Raw genomic sequence first — 21555 nt, forward strand, 5'->3', positions numbered from 1 at the left:
GCTGCGGCTCAGCCCGCCCGCCAGCACAGATGCCAGCACCGCCGGCCTGCAGGGCCAGCCCTCCTGCTGCGCTGCGTCCCTCCCCCAACTCCGAACCAAGCTCCCGGCCCCGCCCCCAGCTGTTTGACGCGAGAGCCACGAGCCACTGCCAACTTCAGCTGGTGTTTTTCTCGTAGCAGGACTTTCTCAATGAAGGAAACACCAAGGTGAAGCTCCCCGTCCTGAAGCGACCAGTCTCTGTGCTTCCAGAATTTTCTTGCTTCAAAAGGGCGTGAGGCCTCAGCCACTGGGGCCAGAGACGAAGTGGGCTTCAAAGGGGCTGCCGGGACAGGCCCCTCCGGCACCCAGGGCAGCAGGAAAGGGTGGGGAGCAGGGAGGAGGGCCTCACCCTGGCCAGGAGGTCACCATCTCTTCCACCACCACCTGTCCCACCCGACGTCCCGCCCCGCCCCGCCCAGAGCCAGGGCAAATCCAGGCAGACACGCCCTGAAGCCGACACAGGCCACCAGGGCAGCCAGAGGAAGGCAGAACTGGGAACTGGGCTATGAAGGTGCCGTCGTTCATCAAAAACTGACCGAGCTATGAAACCACGCTCATCTTTCCTGACCCTCCCCTAACAGGCTTACCTTTTTGTCTTCCTTAGTCTTCCTAACACTTCGATGGGGGCCGAAAATGGTCTGCATCCCGAGAGCCTTCCTGGCCCAGTCCCTCTTCTGGGTGCTGGGCGGGGGCTGCGCGGGGCTGCCCTCCACCCGGTAGCGGTCAGCGGGAATCTTGCTCATGGGAGGGGGCAGCGTGCCGCAGTTGATGCTGGACCAGCCGTCGGTGGAGTCCGTGTAAGACTCCTGGTCGCTGGTGTGCCCGCACTGCCACTCCTGCAGGACGTGGACCGGGAGCCACCGCTGGCCGAAGCCACAACCGGGGCCCGCAGCGCCCCTCTTGGAAGGAGGGACCGAGCACCGCAAGGAGGCCGGGGGGCCTTCCACGTGAGGAGCGGGCCCCAGGTGCTTACCGAGGTCCCGGCACCTGTCGGCCTGCGGAGCGGCCTCAAACGGGGCCCCCTCGGGGTCGTGGCCGAAGGCCCCATTCCAGGGGGCGCCCCAGGGCTGGGAGCCCCTCCCGACCACACCCTCCCAGGCGCTGCCGCCGGGGCCGTGCCTGCTCGAGCCGGCGCCCAGGTCCACCACGAGCACTCGGCTGCTTCTGTCCTCGTGGGCGAAGTTCCCGATGCCGCTGTCGCTGTTGCTGCTGGTGCTGGTGTTCTGGTGAGCGTCCGCGTCCCCGTCCGCAAAGGCCCGGGCCCGCACGCCCTCGATCAGCTCGCCCATGTCCCGGTACAGCACGGAGACGAACTGCAGGACTGGGAGCGAGGACGCGGGGAACTCCAGGCAGCCGTTGGTGTCAGGGTCGGCCGTGCACTCAAACCCGAAGCGCCGGGCGATGCCCTGGTGGATCTTGTGACTGAACAGGTCCGGGTCCACCATGAACACGTGGCAGGACGTCCGCAAAATGCCCTCCTCCTCCTGCGCCAGGCTCCCGTCATCGGCCGCCTGCATGGTCACCAGCCCAAAAAACCTCCTGTCGTCTGGGCACACGGCGCTGAATGCCAGCCTCTCGGCCGGGTACCGGGCCAGGACAGCGGCCTTGTCCGTGCAGAGCTGCACGCAGTCGTGCATGATCTGCATGGTCACCAGCGAGTGGATCTTCTGCTCGGCCCGCAGGCGCCGCAGGCAGCCCCGGATGGCCTGCACGCTGTCCGATTCCAGGCTGCAGCTGGTGGACGGCAGCTCGATGGAGCCCAAGTAGCCCACAACCATGGCCACGTTCAAAATGCTTGCGTCCACCCCGAAGTCTTCATGAGTCTCCAGCCCAACGCTGAAAACAGAATCATCGTTCACAACTTTCGGTATCTCCTCCTTAGAAAGCTGGCTGGTATTTGGATTATTTACACTTTCATGGCCAAGGTCAAATCGCCCAGTGGCTGATTCTGAAAGGGATCTTTGTTTCAACTTCAAGGGCTCTGAACTGCTTGCTCGAAGACCAGGGTTTTCAAAGATCATGTTGAAAATCCCTCCAGACTGCATTTCCTCAACGACTCTCTCTGCTCTGTTTATACCTAATGCCTTAGAGTCGAGTTTGGGCTTCAGCCAGCCTTTTCCTTCATAAAATCCAACCTCTTCATCACTGGAGCAGGACTCCAGGTGGCCGATGCCTTCACCGATCACCATGTGCAGGACACCGGAACATTTCCCAATTAACTTCACCACGTCTTCATGGGACGCTTTCTTCACGTTGATCTCGTTGACAGCAAGTATCTGGTCGCCAGCACGGAGGCCCACAAAATCCGCAGGGCTGCCTCTCATGACACAGCTGAGCACACAGGGCGCCTGCCCGGAAAGCGCGAATCCGTACCCCGCCCTTCCTCTGGCCACCTCCACGCTCCGCATCCGGGGGGGCGCCGTCCCGAGCAGCGGCCGCTCCCCCAGGTCCCCCGCTCTGTACATCTCAAAGTGCTTCCGAGACCAGGAGCATAGCTCACTATGCCAGCAGATCCATGGTTCAGGGAATGCTGGAAGCTACCATAGTTCTCCTTGAAATAATGCCCTAAGGAAGAAGAATAAAGCTCACTGTTAAAGATCTCATATTTATACTGCTTACTGCTACTACCCAAACATAAAAAGATAATTCACAACAAAACCGTCACAGGAAGAGTCTCTCGTTGCCACACAAATGTCAACGTGAAGGAGACGCACTATCTCTGTGCAGCAAATCTTAAAGTCCGCCTAAGAAATCTTCCAAAGCAGAAGGCATTTCCCAGGGCTGGTATCCTTCCCAACTCCGATCTCGCCGAGGCTAATCCCACCCCGGGTTTGAGGAACACAGGACTGCCGCAGAATCTGCTTCCTCCCTGTCTGGATGGAAAGAGGAGAGCCCTTGGACCCTAATCACTCAAGGGTGTGCTCCGAGGCCCAGTGTCCGGCTCCCCGGAGCTCCCTGCCACGCGCTGAGCCAGGGGCAGAGCCGAGGGTGGAAAGGCAGCTGCATGACCCCAGTCCAGCCCCGTCTTTGATCACAAGCTCCCTCCACACAAAGTTCTCCAGGAAGGGATGCCAGCTTCTTTTCCCTCACATCCACCACCCTCCCTCAAGTAATTTATTTGGAACAAAGCACCGTGTGGGGAAGACACATTAGTCTGAAATATTGGGTTGGCTAAAAAAGTTCGTTTGGGTTTTCCCATAAGATGTTACAGAAAAACCGAAAGGAACTTTTTGGCCAACCTGATACTATAGAGGCTGCCTGACAGCACAGATGAAACAACCAAAAAGAGCAAAGGAATTTAAACTTAACTGTTCCAGGGGGATGACTTCACAATGGAAAGTATTGGTTGTCATTGAAAACAAACCCATGTCAGGATCCCCAAGACCACCCCTGGGTTTCCAGCAGGAGGACACGCAGGGCTCACGTATACTCGGGGCTCTGAACCATCACAGTGAAGGGTTGTGAAGCAGAACCACCGAAGGGAGAGGGCCCGGGGGCAAGGTCCAGAGGAAACAGGCGCCAGCTTCCAGAACCCCGTCCCGTGGAGTCACGCGGGCCGCGTTCCACCCCCAGCGACACGCTGTCCCCAGGGAAGCTCGTCAGAGACTCAGAACCGGGGCTCTCACTGGGGGCCCGCAGGCTCCGCAGGCCCCTCTGCCGGGCACACACCGAACTGCAGCCCCGGGGAGGGGGGAAGGGTGCCAGCACAGACACAGCAGGGGAGGCCCAGGGAGCCCCCCATCCCGACACCCCAGCTCCCGGACGCCAGCCCAGGGCCAGCCCCGCACGCAGGCCTCGCAGAGGGCGGCAGCCAGGCCCGCTGGGAGGACCCCCCTCCCCACAAAACCCTTTAGAGATCGCTTGAAACAGCAATACAGTGAGTGATTGTATTGTGAAGATCCAAAACATAAGAGAACATGTTGTTTAAAGAGTGTATGTTTTTAAATAATTGTTTTAAAGTTGTCAGGAGAAATTCTCATGTCTTGGGATAAAGTTTCCAGTAACAGAAGCGTAACTCAGAGTAACTGATGTATACACACCAAAAAGTGAAAGAACTGGACAAAATGGGAAGTATATTATTCAATGACTCCAGGAGCAGCTGCAAGTGACAAAACACTGACCTGCAGGACGCATGCTTGAGTAGAATTATTTTATGACAATAAGAGTGAAAAGAGCAATTTATTTATAAACTACCATGTTATTCAATATCTAAGCGATGCTAAATTAATCATTTAAATATTAGGACTGGAATTTAACTATTTAATATTCATCATTAAAAATGTGTATATTAAAGTCTGCCATGAACTGTGCTTCAGGGTCTTCTCATTGGATCTTCTAAAGGGGTGTGGGCTACACAACACTCCAGAGACGCCATGTCCTGATCCCTGGAACACATCACCTCACGTGGCCGAGGGGACCTTAACAGATGTGATGGAGTGAAGGGTCCCGAGATGGGAGGTCACCCTGGATTCGCCGGGGGCGGGGAGGGATGGCCGTGATCACAGGGTCCTGGCAGAGGGAGGCGGGAGGGGGGCGGGAGGGGGGAGTCAGAGAGCAGAGCTACGGGCCTGGAAGGGGGGGGGAAGGGGCCTCCCCGGGGGCCTCCAGGAGGAACCAGCCCTGCCCGCATCCGGCCTCCGCCCGCGACACTGATTCTGGACTCCTGGCCCCAGACTGTAAGGGCATAAATCTGAGTTGTTTCAAGCCACTGAGTTTGTGGTCACTTGTTTCAGCAGCCACTGGGAAACTCGCAAAAGGGGAATCGCCCTGTTCGTGGGGAGAGGGGATGCAGTGTATGCATGAAACATCCCACCTGAAAAAGGCTCACAGCAGCGTCTGGCTCCCGACAATGTAGGCTGCCACCGTGAACTCCCTGGGACAGGGTTAGCGAGGCCCCATCGGTTCCTCCAGGAACAGAAAACCCCCGGCTTTCTCTTCCAAACAGTAACAGATGTTGCTTGTATGAAAAAAATAATTTCCCAGTTTTATATGCAAAATTACTCCATGATTCATCCGACCACCATGGAGTCACAACACCGTGTGACACAATAGCCAATGAAAGTCTTGTAGGTGGTTTACCCAAACATCTCTATTAGACTCTTACTGCCGTCTTCTTCTATCGATCAAAAATAGTTTCTAATTCATACTAGTAATATCTTGATACCTAATAATCACATTGTGTAATCCAGCCTACAGGTTAATTTTTCCTTAAACTGTACCGATTAATAGTAAAACCGGCGGAACAGACAGTGAAATTCGGAAGAAACCACAGGGCGCTAGTTTCCAACCTCACCGGGCACGTCTGCCACCCAGGCTCCCGCTCCCGCTCCTGCACTCAGAGGCCCCGGCTTCCGAGCTCTGGGCAGAGGCCAGCCCCGACCCACCGCGCACGGCCCAGGTGATCCGCACGTGGGTGACAGCACTTGCAACACCCCGACTTGAGACCGTCTGCTACGGGCTGAATGTTTGTGTCCCCAAATTCATACGTGGAGATGCTAACCCAGTGGGATGATCTGGAGGCGGGGCCTTTGGCAGCGATCAGGTTGGATGAGGTCATGAGGGTGGAGCCCCCACGACGGGACTAGTGTCCTTGTGGCTCCAGAGGAGACACAGGAGCCCCTGCACTCTGCTCTCCACCATGTGAGGAACCAGGAAGTGGGTCTCACCAGACTCCGGATCTGCCAGCGCCTTGATTTCAGACTTCCAGCCCCAGAACTAGGAGAAATAAACGCCTGTGGTTTAAGCCCCTCGGTGTAGGGAATTCTGTTACAGCAGTGGAGCAGATGAAGACATCATCTAATTAGCCAGCCTCCTTGTTTCGCAGAAAAGGTAACCAGGTCGGAAAGAAGTGCTTCTTCCAAGGGCCACCTCCTAATGGCTCAGTCAGCTAGCACACCAGGGCCTCCCCTCTCTCCACACCCCACTACCACCGTCAGCCACTCGTCCTTCAAACCAATGAGATCTAGAAATAAACACCAGGTGCCTACGCCTTTCTACGGTTTAGATCTGGCACAAAATGAGCCCTGTCCTGATGAATTTCTCCACTCACAGGCACGGAGTGAGTGCCTACCTGGGCCCGGCAGCGCCCCAGACCAAGCAGCTACAGAGCGGGTCCCAGCCCTGCTCCAGCAGCCCGCTGTCCCCAGAGAGGGAGGGGCAAGAGGAGGCGACAGCCATCACTCTGGAGCAGGGCGAGTGCCAGCCCCAGCCCTGTGCTCGGGTGCCCAGCAGTCTGCGGCAGACGGGCCGGGAAAGCCATCCCAGGAGGGGGCGACTGGCACAGCCGCAGTTCGGCCTCCACCTCTGCCCGTGCAGACGGGCAATCTGTGGGGACGGCGCTGCAGGTCTCATGGCTGTGCCGCAAAGGTGACAGATGTTCACGGGGCAACGGGCTGAGCTGAGCACGGGGTCAAAAGACCAAAGCAACAAAGAACAACCACAACAGGGCGCAGAAGCGAGCGGGAGGGAGAGAAACTGAGGTCCACGAGGCAGAAAGCACCCAGCACACTGAGGAGAAGCGGGAAGTCCAGGAATAAGGACAAGACAGCCGCGGAACGGCGGCAGTGGGGAAGCTGCACGGTCCACGGCGTGCACCGCGCCGCTCTGGGGGCTTTACACTTACTAACTCGTGTGTGTGAAACGTCGCTATGAGGTAGGTATGATTATTCTCATTTTGCAGATGAGGAAACGGAGGCACAGAGAAGTTAAGTAACTTGTCTTCAGCTGCACGGCTAATCAGTGTCAGAGGTGGACTTGAACCCGGCTGCTCTGGGCTTTCTCTCTCCCCGTGCAGAGGGGCTTGGAGAGGAAGCGGAGCAGTGGTGGGACGCGCCCACCAGCAGACCCCTGCTCCTCAAACCCATCCCCAAAGCCACTGTGTCCCAGCAGCTACCTGCAACCACCACCCCAGCAGTGCTCACGGCGCCAGCCCCGCCAGACACCGCCTCCCCCTGACACCCCTCGGGGACACACACACGCGCAGAGGACCCAGCACGCCGCCGGCAGACCCACGCCAGGATGCACGCTGGTGGTCCCTGTGTCCCGGCCGCCTCATCCCCGCCGGTCCATTCCAGCGCCCGCTCCCGACCCCCGCGAAGCCCTCCCGAGCCCACGGCCACCCCGCCTGCAGCAGGGCCCGAACCACCCGGGAGGATTTGCAGGTGGACCCCGCGCATCTAGGCCACTTCCGGGCCCCTTACTGCCACCAACAACCAACGCCCTCGCCAAGCTTTCGTCCTGAAAGGGCCCCTTTCCCACTGCCTGCCACCTGACAGCCCCCACCGACGTCGGTGAGACCCTTCACCTGTTCATCGGTGTCGCCGGGCGCCCACTGTGTGTGGGACTGGGCCAGACACGGGGCTGCCTCAGGAGGGAACGGTCCCTTCCTGTGAAGACCTCTCCACAGGGGACCGGGGACGGGGAACCGGAGGCTCCGCCGGCAGCAGCTTCCTGAGGGCGTCTGCACAGCTGCTGCTCGGGCCACGCGGCCTGCTGAGCGGCTCCCAGGGGACCCTCCAGGGAGGCAGCCCAGCTGCTGCGCTCTGCGCATGGGGCAGCGCTGTCGGCCCCCTTGTCCCTGTCCCCTCTCCCTGAGGACCCACCTCCTCTCTGAACTCAAAGCCCCCACGTGGGTGACCCCAAGGCCTGACCCCAGAACACTCTTCCGAGCGCCAAACCCATTTCCTGCGCTCTCAGCTGCCCGTCACCTCTCTCTGCATGTCGACACCCAAACACACCTTTGCTGGAAGCACGCTTCTCCTCTTCCTCGGCCCCGACGTCCGCCTAAGCCCACCCACCCTTCTAGGCACCAGGCAGTGCCTCGGTCATCCCCACTTCCCCCTCCAGGCCGTCCCTCCCACCCCGCCTCACCGTCCCTCTGTCCCCGACACCTTCCATCCACCTGGACATCCCACCCCCAGCCTTCTCCATCCCTCCTCCTCCTCCTCACTTCAGTGGCCGCTCTCGCGGTCACCCGTGTCCAGCCTGCTCCTCTGCGGCCACACGCTGCCCCCGCGCCCCGGAGCCCCCCGTCGCACCAGCCCCCTCAGCCATCCTGCTTCTCCTGCCCGCCTCCGCTCCCTCCACCCCGCCCGCCAGGCATCAGACCAGGCACGCTCCTGTCCCCCCACTCATGTCCTCCGCCCCCATCCGGGGACCCCGGGGACCGCCCCCCCCCCGCAGGAATGGCCTGGGCTTTCTCCACAGCAGGTGCTGCGGGGCCGCCACGACACAGGGCGCCCGGGCCCCTGTCCAAAGCCACGTTCCCAGCCCCGGGGCTCTCAGCACTCCCGTCAACCCCGTAACTCTCCGCTGGTTACTCACGACCACCCAAACCCACCCGGCCATCGCCTCCCTGCCCTCGGCTCATGGCCTGTCCCCTCCTTTCCAGAGAAGAAAGACACCCCGCAGGCCCTCCCTCCGCAGCGCACACCCTCCCCCTCCATCAGGCCAGCTTCTCCCCCAGGCCCTCGATGCCATCCCCACCACCTCAGGGGGCTGACACCGCCCGCCTGGGTCTGAAAACACCCAAGCCTCTCTAGCCCTAAAAGGAGTATAACCCCTCAGTTGACGCCTCATAACCCAGGGCTACGCTGCTTCTCCCCCTGGCAGCTTCTTAAGGGCTTATCCACACTGGGGGCCTCCAGCCCTTCGTGCCTCCAAACACTCCTCATGCCACCCACCGAGGACCTCACAAGCTGGGCCCCCAGACACGCTCAGTCCTCATTCCCCACTTCTCAGCAGACTCAGCACGCCTACCTCCCCCCAGGGCTCCTCCACTCGGCCTCTCTCCCCTCCCCCTGGGCAATCACACCCACCACAAGGTGGGGGTCTCCCACCTGCTGATCGCCGCCCACACCTCTCCTGCAAGCTTGGGGGCACCTCAAACTCAACAGTCGAAACAAAAACAAACCCTCTTTCCCAAAGCCACACCCTCTTGGTGACCGGCCCACTATCTCCCCAGTCACACAGGCAGAGGCCAACACAAGTGGGGGATCCCAGAAGGACTCCCAAAATCCCAATCAGGGCACGTGGAGAGTCAAAAAGATGCAGCCTCAATTGCAGAGGAACGAATACTTCCGAACTCATTCTATGAGGCCAGCACCACCCTGATACCAAAACCAGACAAGTATATCACAAGAATAAAAAATTACAGGCCAATATCACTGATGAATACAGATGCAAAAATCCTCAACAAAACATTAGCAAACCGAATCCAACAATACATTAAAAGGATCATACACCATGATCAAGTGGGATTTACCCCAGGGATGCAAGGATTTGTGATTATATGCAAATCAATCATTGTGATACACCACATTAACAAACTGAAGAATAAAAACCATATGATCATCTCAATAGATGCAGAAAAAGCTTCTGAAAAAATTCAACATCCATTTATTATTTAAAAAAACAAAAAACCTCTCCAGAAAGTGGGCATAGAGAGAACCTACCTCAACATCATAAAGCCCATATATGACAAACCCACCACTAACATCATACTCAATGGTGAAAAGCTGAAAGCATTTCCTCCAAGATCAGGGACAAGACAAGGATGTCCACTCTTGCCACTTTTTTTTTTTTTTTTTTTTTTAATTATTTATTTATTTTACTTATGGCTGTGTTGGGTCTTCGTTTCTGTGCGAGGGCTTTCTCTAGTTGCGGCAAGCGGGGCCACTCTTCATCGCGGTGCGCGGGCCTCTCACTATCGCAGCCTCTCTTGTTGCGGGGCACAGGCTCCAGACGCGCAGGCTCAGCAATTGTGGCTCACGGGCCTAGTCGCTCCGCGGCATGTGGGATCTTCCCAGACCAGGGCTCGAACCCGTGTCCTCTGCATTAGCAGGCAGATTCTCAACCACTGCACCACCAGGGAAGCCCCACTCTTGCCACTTTTATTCAACATAGTTTTAGAAGTCCCAGCCACAGCAGTCAGAGAAAAAAAAAGAAATAAAAGGAATCCAAATTGGAAAGGAAGAAGGAAAACTGTCACTGTTTGCAGATGATATGATACTATACACAGAAAATCCTAAACACACCACCAGAAAACTACAAGAGCTCATCAATGAATTCAGTAAAGTTGCAGGATACAAAATTAATATATAGAAACCTGTTGCATTTCTATACACTAACAATGAACTATCAGAAAGAGAAACTAAGGAAACACTCCCATTTACCACTGCATCAAAAGGAATAAAAAACCTAGGAATAAACCTACCTAAGGAGGTAAAAGACCTGTACTCAGAAAACTATAAGACGCCAATGAAAGAAATTGAAGACAACACAAACAGATAGAAAGATATACCATATTCATAGATTGGAAGAATTAATATTGTTAAAATGTCCATACTACACAAAGCAATCTACAGATTCAAAGCAATCCTTATTAAAATGCCAAAGGTATTTTTCACAGAAATAAAACAATTTTAAATTTTGTATTGAAACACAAAAGACCCCGAATAGCCAAAATAATCTTGAGAAAGAAGAACAGAGCTGGAGGAATCCCACTCCCTGACTTCAGACTACACTACGAAACTACAGTAATCAAAACAGTATGGTACTGGCACAAAAATAGACACATAGATCAATGGAACAGAATAGAGAGCCCAGAAATAAACCCACACACATATGGTCAATTAATCTATGACAAAGGAGGCAAGAATACATTGGGTTGGCCAAAAAGTTTATTTGGATTTTTCTGTAAGATGTTATGGAAAAACCCAAACTAACTTTTTGGCCAATCCAATATGATGGAGAAAAAACAATCTCTTCAATAAGTGGTGTTGGGAAAACTGGACAGCTACATGTAAGAGAATGAAATTAGAACATTCTCTAACACCACATAAAAAAATAAACTCAAAAAGGATTAAAGACCTAAATGTAAGACCAGAAACCATAAAACTCCTATATGAAAACACAGCAGAACACTCTTTGACATAAATCATAGCAATATTTTTTGGATCTGTCTCCTAAAGCAAAGGAAATAAAACCAAAAATAAACAAATGGGACCTAATTAAACTTAAAAGCTTCTGCACAGCAAAGGAAACCATCAATAAAATGAAAAAATAGGGCTTCCCTGGTGGCGCAGCGGTTGGGAATCTGCCTGCCAATGCAGGGATCACGGGTTCGAGCCCTGGTCTGGGAGGATCCCACATGCCGCGGAGCAACTGGGCCCGTGAGCCACAGCTACTGAGCCTGCGCGTCTGGAGCTTGTGCTCCGCAACAAGAGAGGCCGCGACAGTGAGAGGTCCGCGCACCGCGATGAAGAGTGGCCCCCGCTTGCCGCAACCAGAGAAAGCCCTCGCACAGAAGCGAAGACCCAACACAGCCATAAATAAAAAAATTAAAAAAAAAAAAATGTTGGCGAAGATGTGGAGAAAAGGGAACCCTCGTACACTGTTGATGGGAATGTGAATTCGTGCAGTCACCATGGAAAAAAGTATGGAGGTTGCTCAAAAAACTAAAAATAGAACTACCATATGATCCAGCAATCCCACTCCTGGGTATATACCCCCCAAAAAACAAAAACTCTAATTCAAAAAGATACACGCACCCCAGTGTTCATAGCAGCATCACTTACAATTGCCAAGATACGGAAGCAACCTAAGTGTCCATCAATGGATGAACAGATAAGGAAGATGTGGTATATACATACATTGGAATACTACTCAGCCATAAAAAAGAATGAAATTTTGCCATTTGCAACAACATGGATGGACTTGGAGGGTATTATGCTAAGTGAAATAAGTCAGACAGAGAAAGACAAATACTTATCACTTACATGCAGAATATCATTTATATTACAGTAAATATCACTTATATGTGGAATCTAAAAAATACAACAAACTAGTGAATATAACAAAAAAGAAACAGACTCACAGATACAGAGAACAAAATAGTGGTTACTAGTGAGGAGAGGGAAGTGGGGATGGGCAATATAGGGGTAGGGGATTAAGAGGTACAAACTATTATGTATAAAATAAACTACAAGGATATATTGTACAACACAGGGAATACAGCCAATATTTTATAATAACTATAAATGGAGTAAAACATTTAAAAACTGTGACTCACTATACTGTACCCCTGTAACATATAATATTGTACACCAGTAACATATAATATTGTATATCAAGTATACTTCAACTAAATAAATAAATAAATAAAATATTTGCCCTGCAAAAAACAAAACAAAGCAAAACAAAAAGATGCAGCCTCAAGCAAAGGTTATCACAAACAGGGAACAACCATGGAAACAGAGTCTGCAAAAACCCACAATAACCCAGGGCTGGAGGACAGTCCGGGGCAGTCTCCACAGAAGGACCAGGAGATGGAGCACCACAGGAAAGCTAAGAGACCGAGAGGATGGATCCAGGGGCCACCGGGGGAAGGAAAGCACGTGGCTAAATTCAGTGGAAAGCCTCTCTGTTCATCTGTCACTGCATCACCCACAGGGCAGCCGGAAAGGGTTTTCCCAAATGAGTAGGGTGTATTTGGGGTTGGATGCTTAAATTGTAGCTTATGTGGAAAACACAAAATTCTCTTTGGAGAACTTTGGAGGCAGCTGAAATTGAAGCCAGATTTTAGCATTTGGTGGGATATTTGACCTCATTTGACTTAAAAAAAAAAAAAAGCAGGAAAGGAGAGAAAGAAACTGGAAGAAATAGAAGAGGGATCCAATAGCAGCTAAAACAAAGGTAAGATTCCCCCCAGTCCCACCCCCCACGACTCAGGGGACACAGGCCACCGTGCTCAGGTCCCCAAAACAGAGAAAAGCACTGCGGTTTCATTGCCAAGTCTCAAGCCACAAGTTATGCCAAATCTCAGGGAATGCTTTGCAACCAGGCTGCTTCTGCACAAGAAACTGGTTACCACAGTGTCAGGGGACACAGCTTCGGTGATGGGTGGATGGGTGGAGGGATAGACAGATGGACAGATGGGGAATGGGGAGATGGATGGGAGAATGTAGGGACGGATGGATGGGGAGAATGGGGAGATGTATGGGGGATGGGAGGATGGATGGGGGATGGGAGGATGGAAGGATGGATGGGGGATGGGTGAATAAATGGACGGATGGGTGGATGGGGTGATGGATGGATGGATGGGGGATGGATGAGTGGGTGTGGGATGGGGATGGATGAATATACAGATGGATGGAGGGATGGACAGACGGGGATTGGGGGATGGATGAATGGTGGGTGGATGGATTGACTGAATTCATTCGTGGTGGTCAGTGTTTGCCCAGTAACACCTCTCTGCCTTGTTGGTCCAAAAATTAATGGACCACTTCCCAGAGCTACAGAAAGACAAGAACCTTTAAATTCAAAGGGCCCACCAAGTGCTAAGCAGGGTAAGTGAAGAAGTCCCACCAAACCTTCAGAGAGAAAGGTCTCACATGAAGGAAGAGAACCTGCCGGCAGGTGTTTGAGGACAGCAGAGCCCAGCCCTCAAGGTGCTCCGGCTCCCGCACTCTTGCTGAATAGGCAACAGGCAGGTGGAGGCCAAGGCTGGGTGTTCAGGTGTGGGTACACCGGCCACGCTCACCAGGCACTTACGTGAGTGGGCTGTACTATTAACGTAGCCCCGGCCAGAACTTCAACCTGTGGCAGCTCTAAAAGGTGAGGGTAGCCAGAAAAAGCAGCACGTCCAGTCCGGCCATTTGAGTGTGATGGTCAAGCGCACAGAAGGGAGACGCTGAAACAGGGCATTGTGAGTCCACAGCCACCCCTGCGCCGGCCGTCAGGAGGGACCGGCCACCCCTCAGCTGAAAGCAGAGTCCCCATCTGCCTGACTCGGGGGGTCTCTTTTTATTCACCCGTGACACAGCCTCTCACCCAGTGCGGAGTGGCCTCAGGAGGGCTGGGCCCCGGGCCCCACGCACACGTCAGCAGAGGCACAGACTGAATTCGACAGCCAGACAGACAGACAGGTGCGCTGCGGGCCGTGCTCCCGGAACCACCCTCCCCCACCTGCTGATCAGTGGCCGGAGTCCGGATACACCAGGCCAGGAGCACGTGTCACACTCCCCCCAAAGGACTTCTCGGCCTCTGGAAAAAGAAGGAAGGGCTCTTTTTAAGAGGACCTCTGGTCGGGCAGTACCTTCTGAGTGTAGAGTTTTACACCCCTCTCCTGAATACCAGAGGGACTAAAATAGCTCTACTTATAGCTGTCTGTCCACGTCTGCCCCACAAACACGTAGGAAGCCTTTGCTGTGCAGGCAGCGCTGTTCTGGGAAGAGGAACAGAGACAATGGGGCTCGTCCAGGGGGAGCCTGTCCTGGTGGGGCCATCCTGGGGGGCCCATCCTAGGGGAGCCTGTCCTGGGGGGGCCCATCCTCCGGGGGCCCATCCTGGGGGAGCCCAACCTGGGGGGCCCATTCTGGGGGGCCATCCTAGGGGGACCCATCTTGGGGGGCCATCCTGGAGGAGCCCATCCTGGGGGGAGCCAACCTGGGGAGCCCATCTTGGGGAAGCCCATCCTGGGGAGGCCCATCCTAGGGGAGCCCATCCTAGGGGAGCCCATCCTGGGGGGCCATCCTGGGGGAGCCTATCTTGGAGGAGCCCATCCTGGGGGGCCCATCCTTGGGGGACCATCCTGGGGGGAGCCAACCTGGGGAGCCCATCCTGGGGAGGCCCATCCTAGGGGAGCCCATCCTGGGGGAGCCCATCTTGGGGGAGCCCATCCTGGGGGGGAGCCCATCCTGGGGGGGGCCCATCCTGGGGGCAGCCTGTCCTGGGGAGTCCACACTGGGGGGCCCACCTTCTGCCTGTGCAATATAGCTGAGACAAAGCACAGCAGACCATTCCAGTCAGGGCCCTTGGACTGCGGAGCTGGATGCTGGGGGCCCAGCCATTATCACTTGTGTGACACTGGTCAGATGATGACCTTGCTCCTGTACAACGGAGACCACAGAGCACCTTTCCTGGGGGGCAGGCAGAGGCCAGGCTCACCCTCACTCTTCCACGGTCTGAGGAGTCACAGGGCCCGGTGGACAAAGTAGCACCCCACGCAGTTCCCCGAGGACTCGAGTCCCTCACCCCTACATCAGCCTCGCCTGCACCCTCCCCTTTGGAACGTCCCTCCCAGACCACCCACTAGCCCAGATGACACGTGATGTGCAGGTGCAGCTGTGCAGGTGTGGGTTCAGGTGTGCAGGTGCAGGTGTGCAGGTGTGCGGGGGGGGGGGGGGGTGCAGGTGCAGCAGGAGGTCTCCGCACTCACATCCTGTGCCCGCTGGAGCGGGAAGAATGCTCAGTGAGCACCTGCTGAGCCAATAACTGTCCAGGACATAGCCTCGCTGTCTCTAAGTGTTAGAATTTAATTACTTTAGTCCACAATGTCTAAACTTTCTAAAAAGAATAGATATGACTTTTGTAAGCCGAAAAAAAAAAAAAGTTAACTGAAGAGGGCAATGGGTTTTTCTACGCAGGCCACCGTCATCAGGAACACCTAATTCCCAGCTGTACAAAAATGAAGGCTGCCTTCTCTCTCCAGACCCACATCAATCCTGCCCCACCGCGGGGACAAAACAGAGGAGACCTGTGCCCTGCGGCAGGCCCCCACCACTGCTGTGGGGTCTCAGGAGACTGCCGGAGCTGGGATGGGGATCAGCAAGGGGGTGAGGCCTCAGCAAGACCCCCTGCCCTGGCGGCACGAAAGCAGGTCCAACTGCAAGTCCAGGGCAGAAGGTGAGGCTCGCCCCATCACCACATCCATCAACAGAGGCCTGGATCGGCACCAACTCAGAAGAGGGAAAGGGATCAGAGCGAGCCAAACATCAGAAAACTGGCGAAAATCCACTCTGGCACGTTTCTCCCCTAAAATGAAGCTAGAATCCCACCCTCATTCCCTATCCCCAAACCTCATCAGCTCTGAACCCCTGAACCCAGCCCAACACCTCCAAGGACAGCTGGCAGCCGAACCGCCCATTAGGTGAGACACGCAGAGTTCCCAGGCACCCGAGTCCCTGCAGACACCCAACCCAAGAGAAGCAGGGAGCCACGGTGGGCCGGGCCAGGCGGCCAGGACCACGGGTCGCTCTCCGCTCGGGTCACCTGCCTCTTCCAAGTACACGACCTATACCCTGAGGGATGGTCCTGAGGTTCAAGTGCCAGAGCAGACTGACACATTTCTACTTAAGGAGGGAAACAACCGTCAGGAGTTTTCAGACCACAGGGCCAGACACTTGTTGAGTATATGGTGTCATGTGTTCACAAGCAATGCATACAGAAAGCCCCAAAACTAAAATCCAATTAGCCTAACTGAATCTAGGTGACACAGGAGAGGGGAGACACGGACCTGCCATGAGTATGACCGCCAGCGTGGCCCTGTCTTCACCCCACTTGCACTCCCCCCGCACGGCTGAGCTGTCCCCCTGGGCAAGCTCGCCTGCATCCACCTCCTCCTCTCCACACCTGCTCTGAACTCGTCATCACTGTCACCTCCTGCCACCTGACTCTCTTCCGAGCAACCACCCACAAGAACCCGAACGTCCCCAAAAGCCAACTCCTCACCTCACCTTCCTCTTCTGTTCAGGGCAGAGTCCTCGTGCGTGTGATGCCGCGTGCAAGCTGCTGCGTGTGAGGAAAGGTGTAAGAGATGGACAGCGCCCCGTAAAGAGACCTTCTCATTGAACATCTGGGCCTCTAGGATGCCCACGGGTGCCGTCCCTCACCCTGCAGGAGCCCAAGGCAGAGAAGGGCTTATCTCAGAGAGATTTGAAGGATGGCTCTTGTCTGATGGCGTGAACACCAATGAGATTCACAGGAGGCCCACAAAGTTTTCAAGAAAACGCTATCAGTGGAAACACTGCCAGCTTGAACTGAAAGAGTCACAGGCAGTACAAAATGAAAATTGGGCACTGGATCCCCAAAAGTCTACTGGCGGGAAGAAGGCTGAGAGAATGACTCAACTGCAAACGCGTGCTGCCTTCACGAAAAGGGAAAGAGAAGAATCAGGAGCACAGAAGGCAGAGCGAGAGCCACCATCCCCAAATCTTCAGATCCAATGAAGCGATTTCCAACATTTTCCAGGCTGGATCAAAGAGTTGCTGTGCACCTGTGACTCCTTTACGCCTTCCCTCTTCCCTCCTTTTTGAGGAGCGTCTACAGTGGTTACCCTATGTCTGTCCCAACACTGCATTACTGTTCTGGGGAGGGGCTGATAGTTGGCCTTCAGTTCCGGTCTACAGATGGAGACGAAGGGCACCCCCGGAGCTGTGCTCAAGCAACTACAGCCGGGGACCCTCACCCACACCTGGAGCCCGTCCGGATGACGGCCTTCTGGACTCTGAGCTGATGCCATGGTGGAGGGATCTCGGGGGCAGCGCGTTCTGTACGTGCGAGGGGCGTGAACCACTGGGGCCGTGGGCTGGACACAGACAGGCAGCCTCTGAGGTGGCCCCAACGATGCTGCCCCCGAGTCGTCCCACCCTGGGCAGCCCCCTTCCCTGAGTGCAGGCTACACCTGGTGCCTCGCCTCAAATAAACTGAATATGGCAAAAGTGACGAGATGTCGCTTCCAAGACAGGCTACCCAAAGACTGCCTCCCGCCCCCCTCGCTCTGAGGGAAGTCAGCGGCCAGGCTGTGAGCTGCCCCGAGAGGCAGCCCACGTGGCAAAGAACAGCGTCTCTGGCCACCAGCCAGCAAGGCCGTGCGGCCTGCCGACAGTCACACTGTGACCTTGGAAGTGGATCTTCGAGGCCACCAGCTGCTACGAGAGTGAGCGTAGGAGTGGCTCCTCACCCACTGCCCCCTCATCACAACCCGGCGTGAGAGCTGGAACCGCGGACCCAGCTAAGCCGCCCCGGGGTCCTGACCACAGGAACTGGGAGGCAGAAAGCCCTCGTCGTTTCGGGGCGGCGATTTGTTACATGGCAGCAATAACTAACGTACCACGTAATCCAAAATATGAATGTTATCACTTGACTTGTTACCATTCCTGCTGTAAATATACACAAAACAGTGCTATATTTATTTCTAAGCAGCAATGCATGATTAAGTATTTTTCCCTCAAATCTAATCTGTGATGAGGTGATTAAGGAAATCATGCTGCATAAATCAGAGATAAACTGACCAGGAATGGGAAAAACTGGCTAATAAAAATGACTACTTTTGGATGACCACCTAATCAATCAGCCTCACAAGCTAAATATAACAGTCCCGTTTTACAAATGAAGAAACCAAGGCTCAGGCGTCTCGCCTACAACCACGTCCGAAGACAGAGTTAGGATTCAAACTCAGGCTGACCAGTTTCAGTTCGGGCTCTTAACCACACTTTTTACTATTAGCACACGAGCAAATGCCTGTGTAGAAACTGGCCTCCCCTGAAGTATTTCTGCTAACAAAAATCATCCACCTGGTTCTCAAACAGTCTATCTCAACTCCTTGGTAGCTTCATCTCCCAAATTTGCACATTAACCTAAGTTTAGGAAGCAGGTCAGCAGCCCCTAAAATTATTAGGACGCACGGTTGTTGAATAATTTATGATAGGCTGAGCAGAAGAGTACCACACATAAAATGTTCCAGCTCAGCACTTTGTTATTATGCAGAGTTTTTTGCGTGGGTTTTTTTCAAAATGTCAGTTCTTAGGGTTTTAACACTTTAAGCCCAGAGAAACCAAGAGGCCAGGCTGCAGGGACACAGAGCAGATGCCTGGGTTCTGGCCTCTGGGGGCACGTCCCTTCCTGCTCCCAAGTCAGCCTCAGCAAGAGTCAGGTCATCACGAGGCAGCCACCCATCGACTAGGGATGGAGACAACAATTTACTAAACAGCAAAGCAGCTCTTAGTATTAGGAAATACGACAAATACAAGTAATCTGGAAAGAGGAGAAAAAATAAGAAAGAGGGGAAATGAAAGACTGGCAACCTTAAGAACATTTAAACACATCAGGAAAATGTATACAGAATTATTACTCACAGTCTAATAACGTTAAAAGGAAATGGAATTCCGAAAATAATGTGAACTTGAAGACATACAGCTCTGCGGATGCCATACTTACCACGTAAAGAAAGTTTAAAACACTAGCTTTAAACTCATCTAGTTCCAGGGACTTCCCTGGTGGTCCAGTAGTTAAGACTCCGCATTTCCAATGCAGGGGGCCCGGGTTCAATCCCTGGTCAGGGAACTAGATCCCACATGCTGCAACTAAGACCTGGCACAGCCGAGTTTTAAAAAAATATGCAGAAAGGAAAACAAAATGTTTTTTAATAAATAAAAAAAACTCATTTAGCTCCATCTTCTTTCAAGAGAACACATCACGGGGTGTTCTTTTTACAGCACTGAGCTCTCTCTCAGTGCTGTAAAGCCGAGTACAGCTCAGCTGCGGAGGAAGGAGAGGGCTGCCCCCAAGGAAGGGAGACCCACGGAACCCCGCGAGCACCTGAAGCGCTCAGAACAGAAGGTCCTGTGGGAACAGGACACCTGCAGGACGGCTTGAATATTTTACCTCTGTCCCCGGTGCCCCTGCCTACGCCAGGCCTCAACCAAGCAGCCCCCTCACCAGCACTTCTCCTTTTCTCAAAGTGTGGAGAAGAAAGTCTAGATTTAGCAGAAAAGATACTATTTTAAATTACAAAGGTCCATTTTACTGGTTCAAAAATATTACTATATTACATCTTTCTGAGTGATTCTAATCCTTTGTAAAGTTTACATCACGAAAAATCCAAATGATAACCAGTTAAGAGAAACAAATGTGTGAGATCTCTCTCATCTAAAAGAAACAAATAAAAGTGTAAAACACAACATTGTAAATAAACTATACTTCAATAAAAAAATTAATTAAAAAAAATTTTTTTAAAAGCGTAAGACCTCCGACAAGCAGAAGGCAGCATCGTTTCGCACCGGCTAGGCTCACACAGGCACTGAGGGGCACAGACCCTGCAGCCTCAGGGGACACAAAAGACACCTATGTTGTAACCAGGCACCCGTGTCCATAAAAACCGTCTCCCGAGCACACGTGGGGCCTGATCGCTGGCTGACCAGGGACCCTCTGCTGCCACTCTGCATCACTCTCCAGTGTGATGGGCATAACGAAGATACTGAAGTAGGTGCATTTGGAAGTAACTTTTAAATTCCCATCACAATAAGAACACTTTCTACACAGGAAGGAACTTAAGAAAGGTCTCAACTAAGGAAAGGAGGAGCTCGGCAGAAGGCAGGCAGCCGGACATCCAGGTGGGAGATGGCAGGGTGATGGCGGCAAAGACAGGGGCAGGAGACAGGCAGGGGAGAGGCTGGCTGGGCTGCCAGCGCCTGCTGCGGCCCCTGCTCACACCTGCCGGCCGCACCTCCACAGCCCACCCCGCTCCAGCCCGGGGTCCTCCCCGGCTGCCGCCCAGGGCCCCAGCCCGAACCTCAACGCTCACCCCGGGCAGGTCCACCTTCACCACCCCATGACCTCCCTGCTCGCCCATTCATTCATTCACTCACTCATTCATTCAATAATTGTCCAGTGGCCTCTACAGCAGCACCGGGTAGACAACTACGATCAGATGACCAGTGACGGCCCCGCCCTCCCAGGGCCAGCCACCCTGGGGGACAAAACAGCTCAATGGGCCAGTACCATCACACACAGAAGTTGGAGGGACCCACAGGAGGGCAGCCGAAGCCCTGACTCCATCTGAAAAATTGCTCTTCCCTGAACCTACCCTCTCCCCCTCCCTCCCTCCGCCGCTCCTTGGCTCAGGTGGCCCCCCCACCGGCCAGACCCCCGAACTCCCCGAAGCCTCATCACCCCCCAGCTACCCGGCAGCCCAGTGGAGGACACCCACACCTGGGCCGCGCCTGCCGTTCGCTCAGCAGCCCCTCCCCTCCCAGCCCTGGGCAGTGGTCCACACGCCACTGCGGGTGCACAGTCAGGGTTGGGGGAGAACGGGACAGGAGGCAGGTTCGAGGGGGCAGGGGAAGCGGAACAAGACAGCCACAAGGAGTGGCAGGAACGTCAGCCCGGGGTCCACCTGCCACAAGGTCAGAACACACAGGGGCCGGGAGCCCCAGAAATCCCCACTGCCCAGAAGCACCACACCAAGCAGAAGCTCGGGCGGGCCGGGAGCCCTACCACGCTCCCTCCCAGCCCCCGCAGCCAGGGCTGAGCGGAGGGGTCCGAGAGCAGTGACACCCTACCCCTGCCATCGGCGGGCAGACCCTGCCCTCGAGCTCCTGGCTTGCTCTGGGTGCCAGCCTGGCCATACCGATTCCAGAAAGTAGACAGGACAAGCTGGGGCTACAATGTTTCAGGCTCTATAGCTGATGGAACTGCGGGGCTAGTTTTGATTCCAGAAACAAATTCTACAAATTAAAATACTGAAGGTTAAACCATCTCAATTTTCCATTCCTGTTGCTATTTGACTTTCCCTTTCCAGCTCTGCTTGGTATTTATTTCTGTTTGTGGTTTTTAAACCTGGGCAGGGGGGACTATAAATAAAGTTGCTGGATTTAGCAAATGAAAATGAAGGCCACTCGGTTAAACCTGAATTCCAGATAAAAGACGAGTAACTTTTTAGTGTAACTGTGTCCCAAA

At 54.2% G+C, this 21555-nt stretch overlaps 1 protein-coding gene across 7 annotated transcripts in view; it reads right to left on the bottom strand.

The window, feature by feature from the left end:
- RGS12 (regulator of G protein signaling 12) overlaps nt 1-21555 on the bottom strand; it is a 122877-nt gene that overhangs the window by 90554 nt on the left and 10768 nt on the right. For all 7 annotated transcript variants that reach the window (XR_014263878.1, XR_014263879.1, XM_082462525.1 and 4 more), the window contains exon 2: nt 627-2604. Coding sequence is in view for 5 of the 7 variants with exons in the window: in XM_082462525.1 (XP_082318651.1) it covers nt 627-2504 (1878 nt within the window). In the remaining 2 variants the exon portion in view is untranslated. The remainder of the gene's footprint in view (nt 1-626; nt 2605-21555) is intronic.

This window comes from Balaenoptera physalus, assembly GCF_965194825.1.
Source record: "Balaenoptera physalus genome assembly, chromosome: 5".
In the NCBI taxonomy this organism is placed as follows: domain Eukaryota; kingdom Metazoa; phylum Chordata; class Mammalia; order Artiodactyla; family Balaenopteridae; genus Balaenoptera; species Balaenoptera physalus.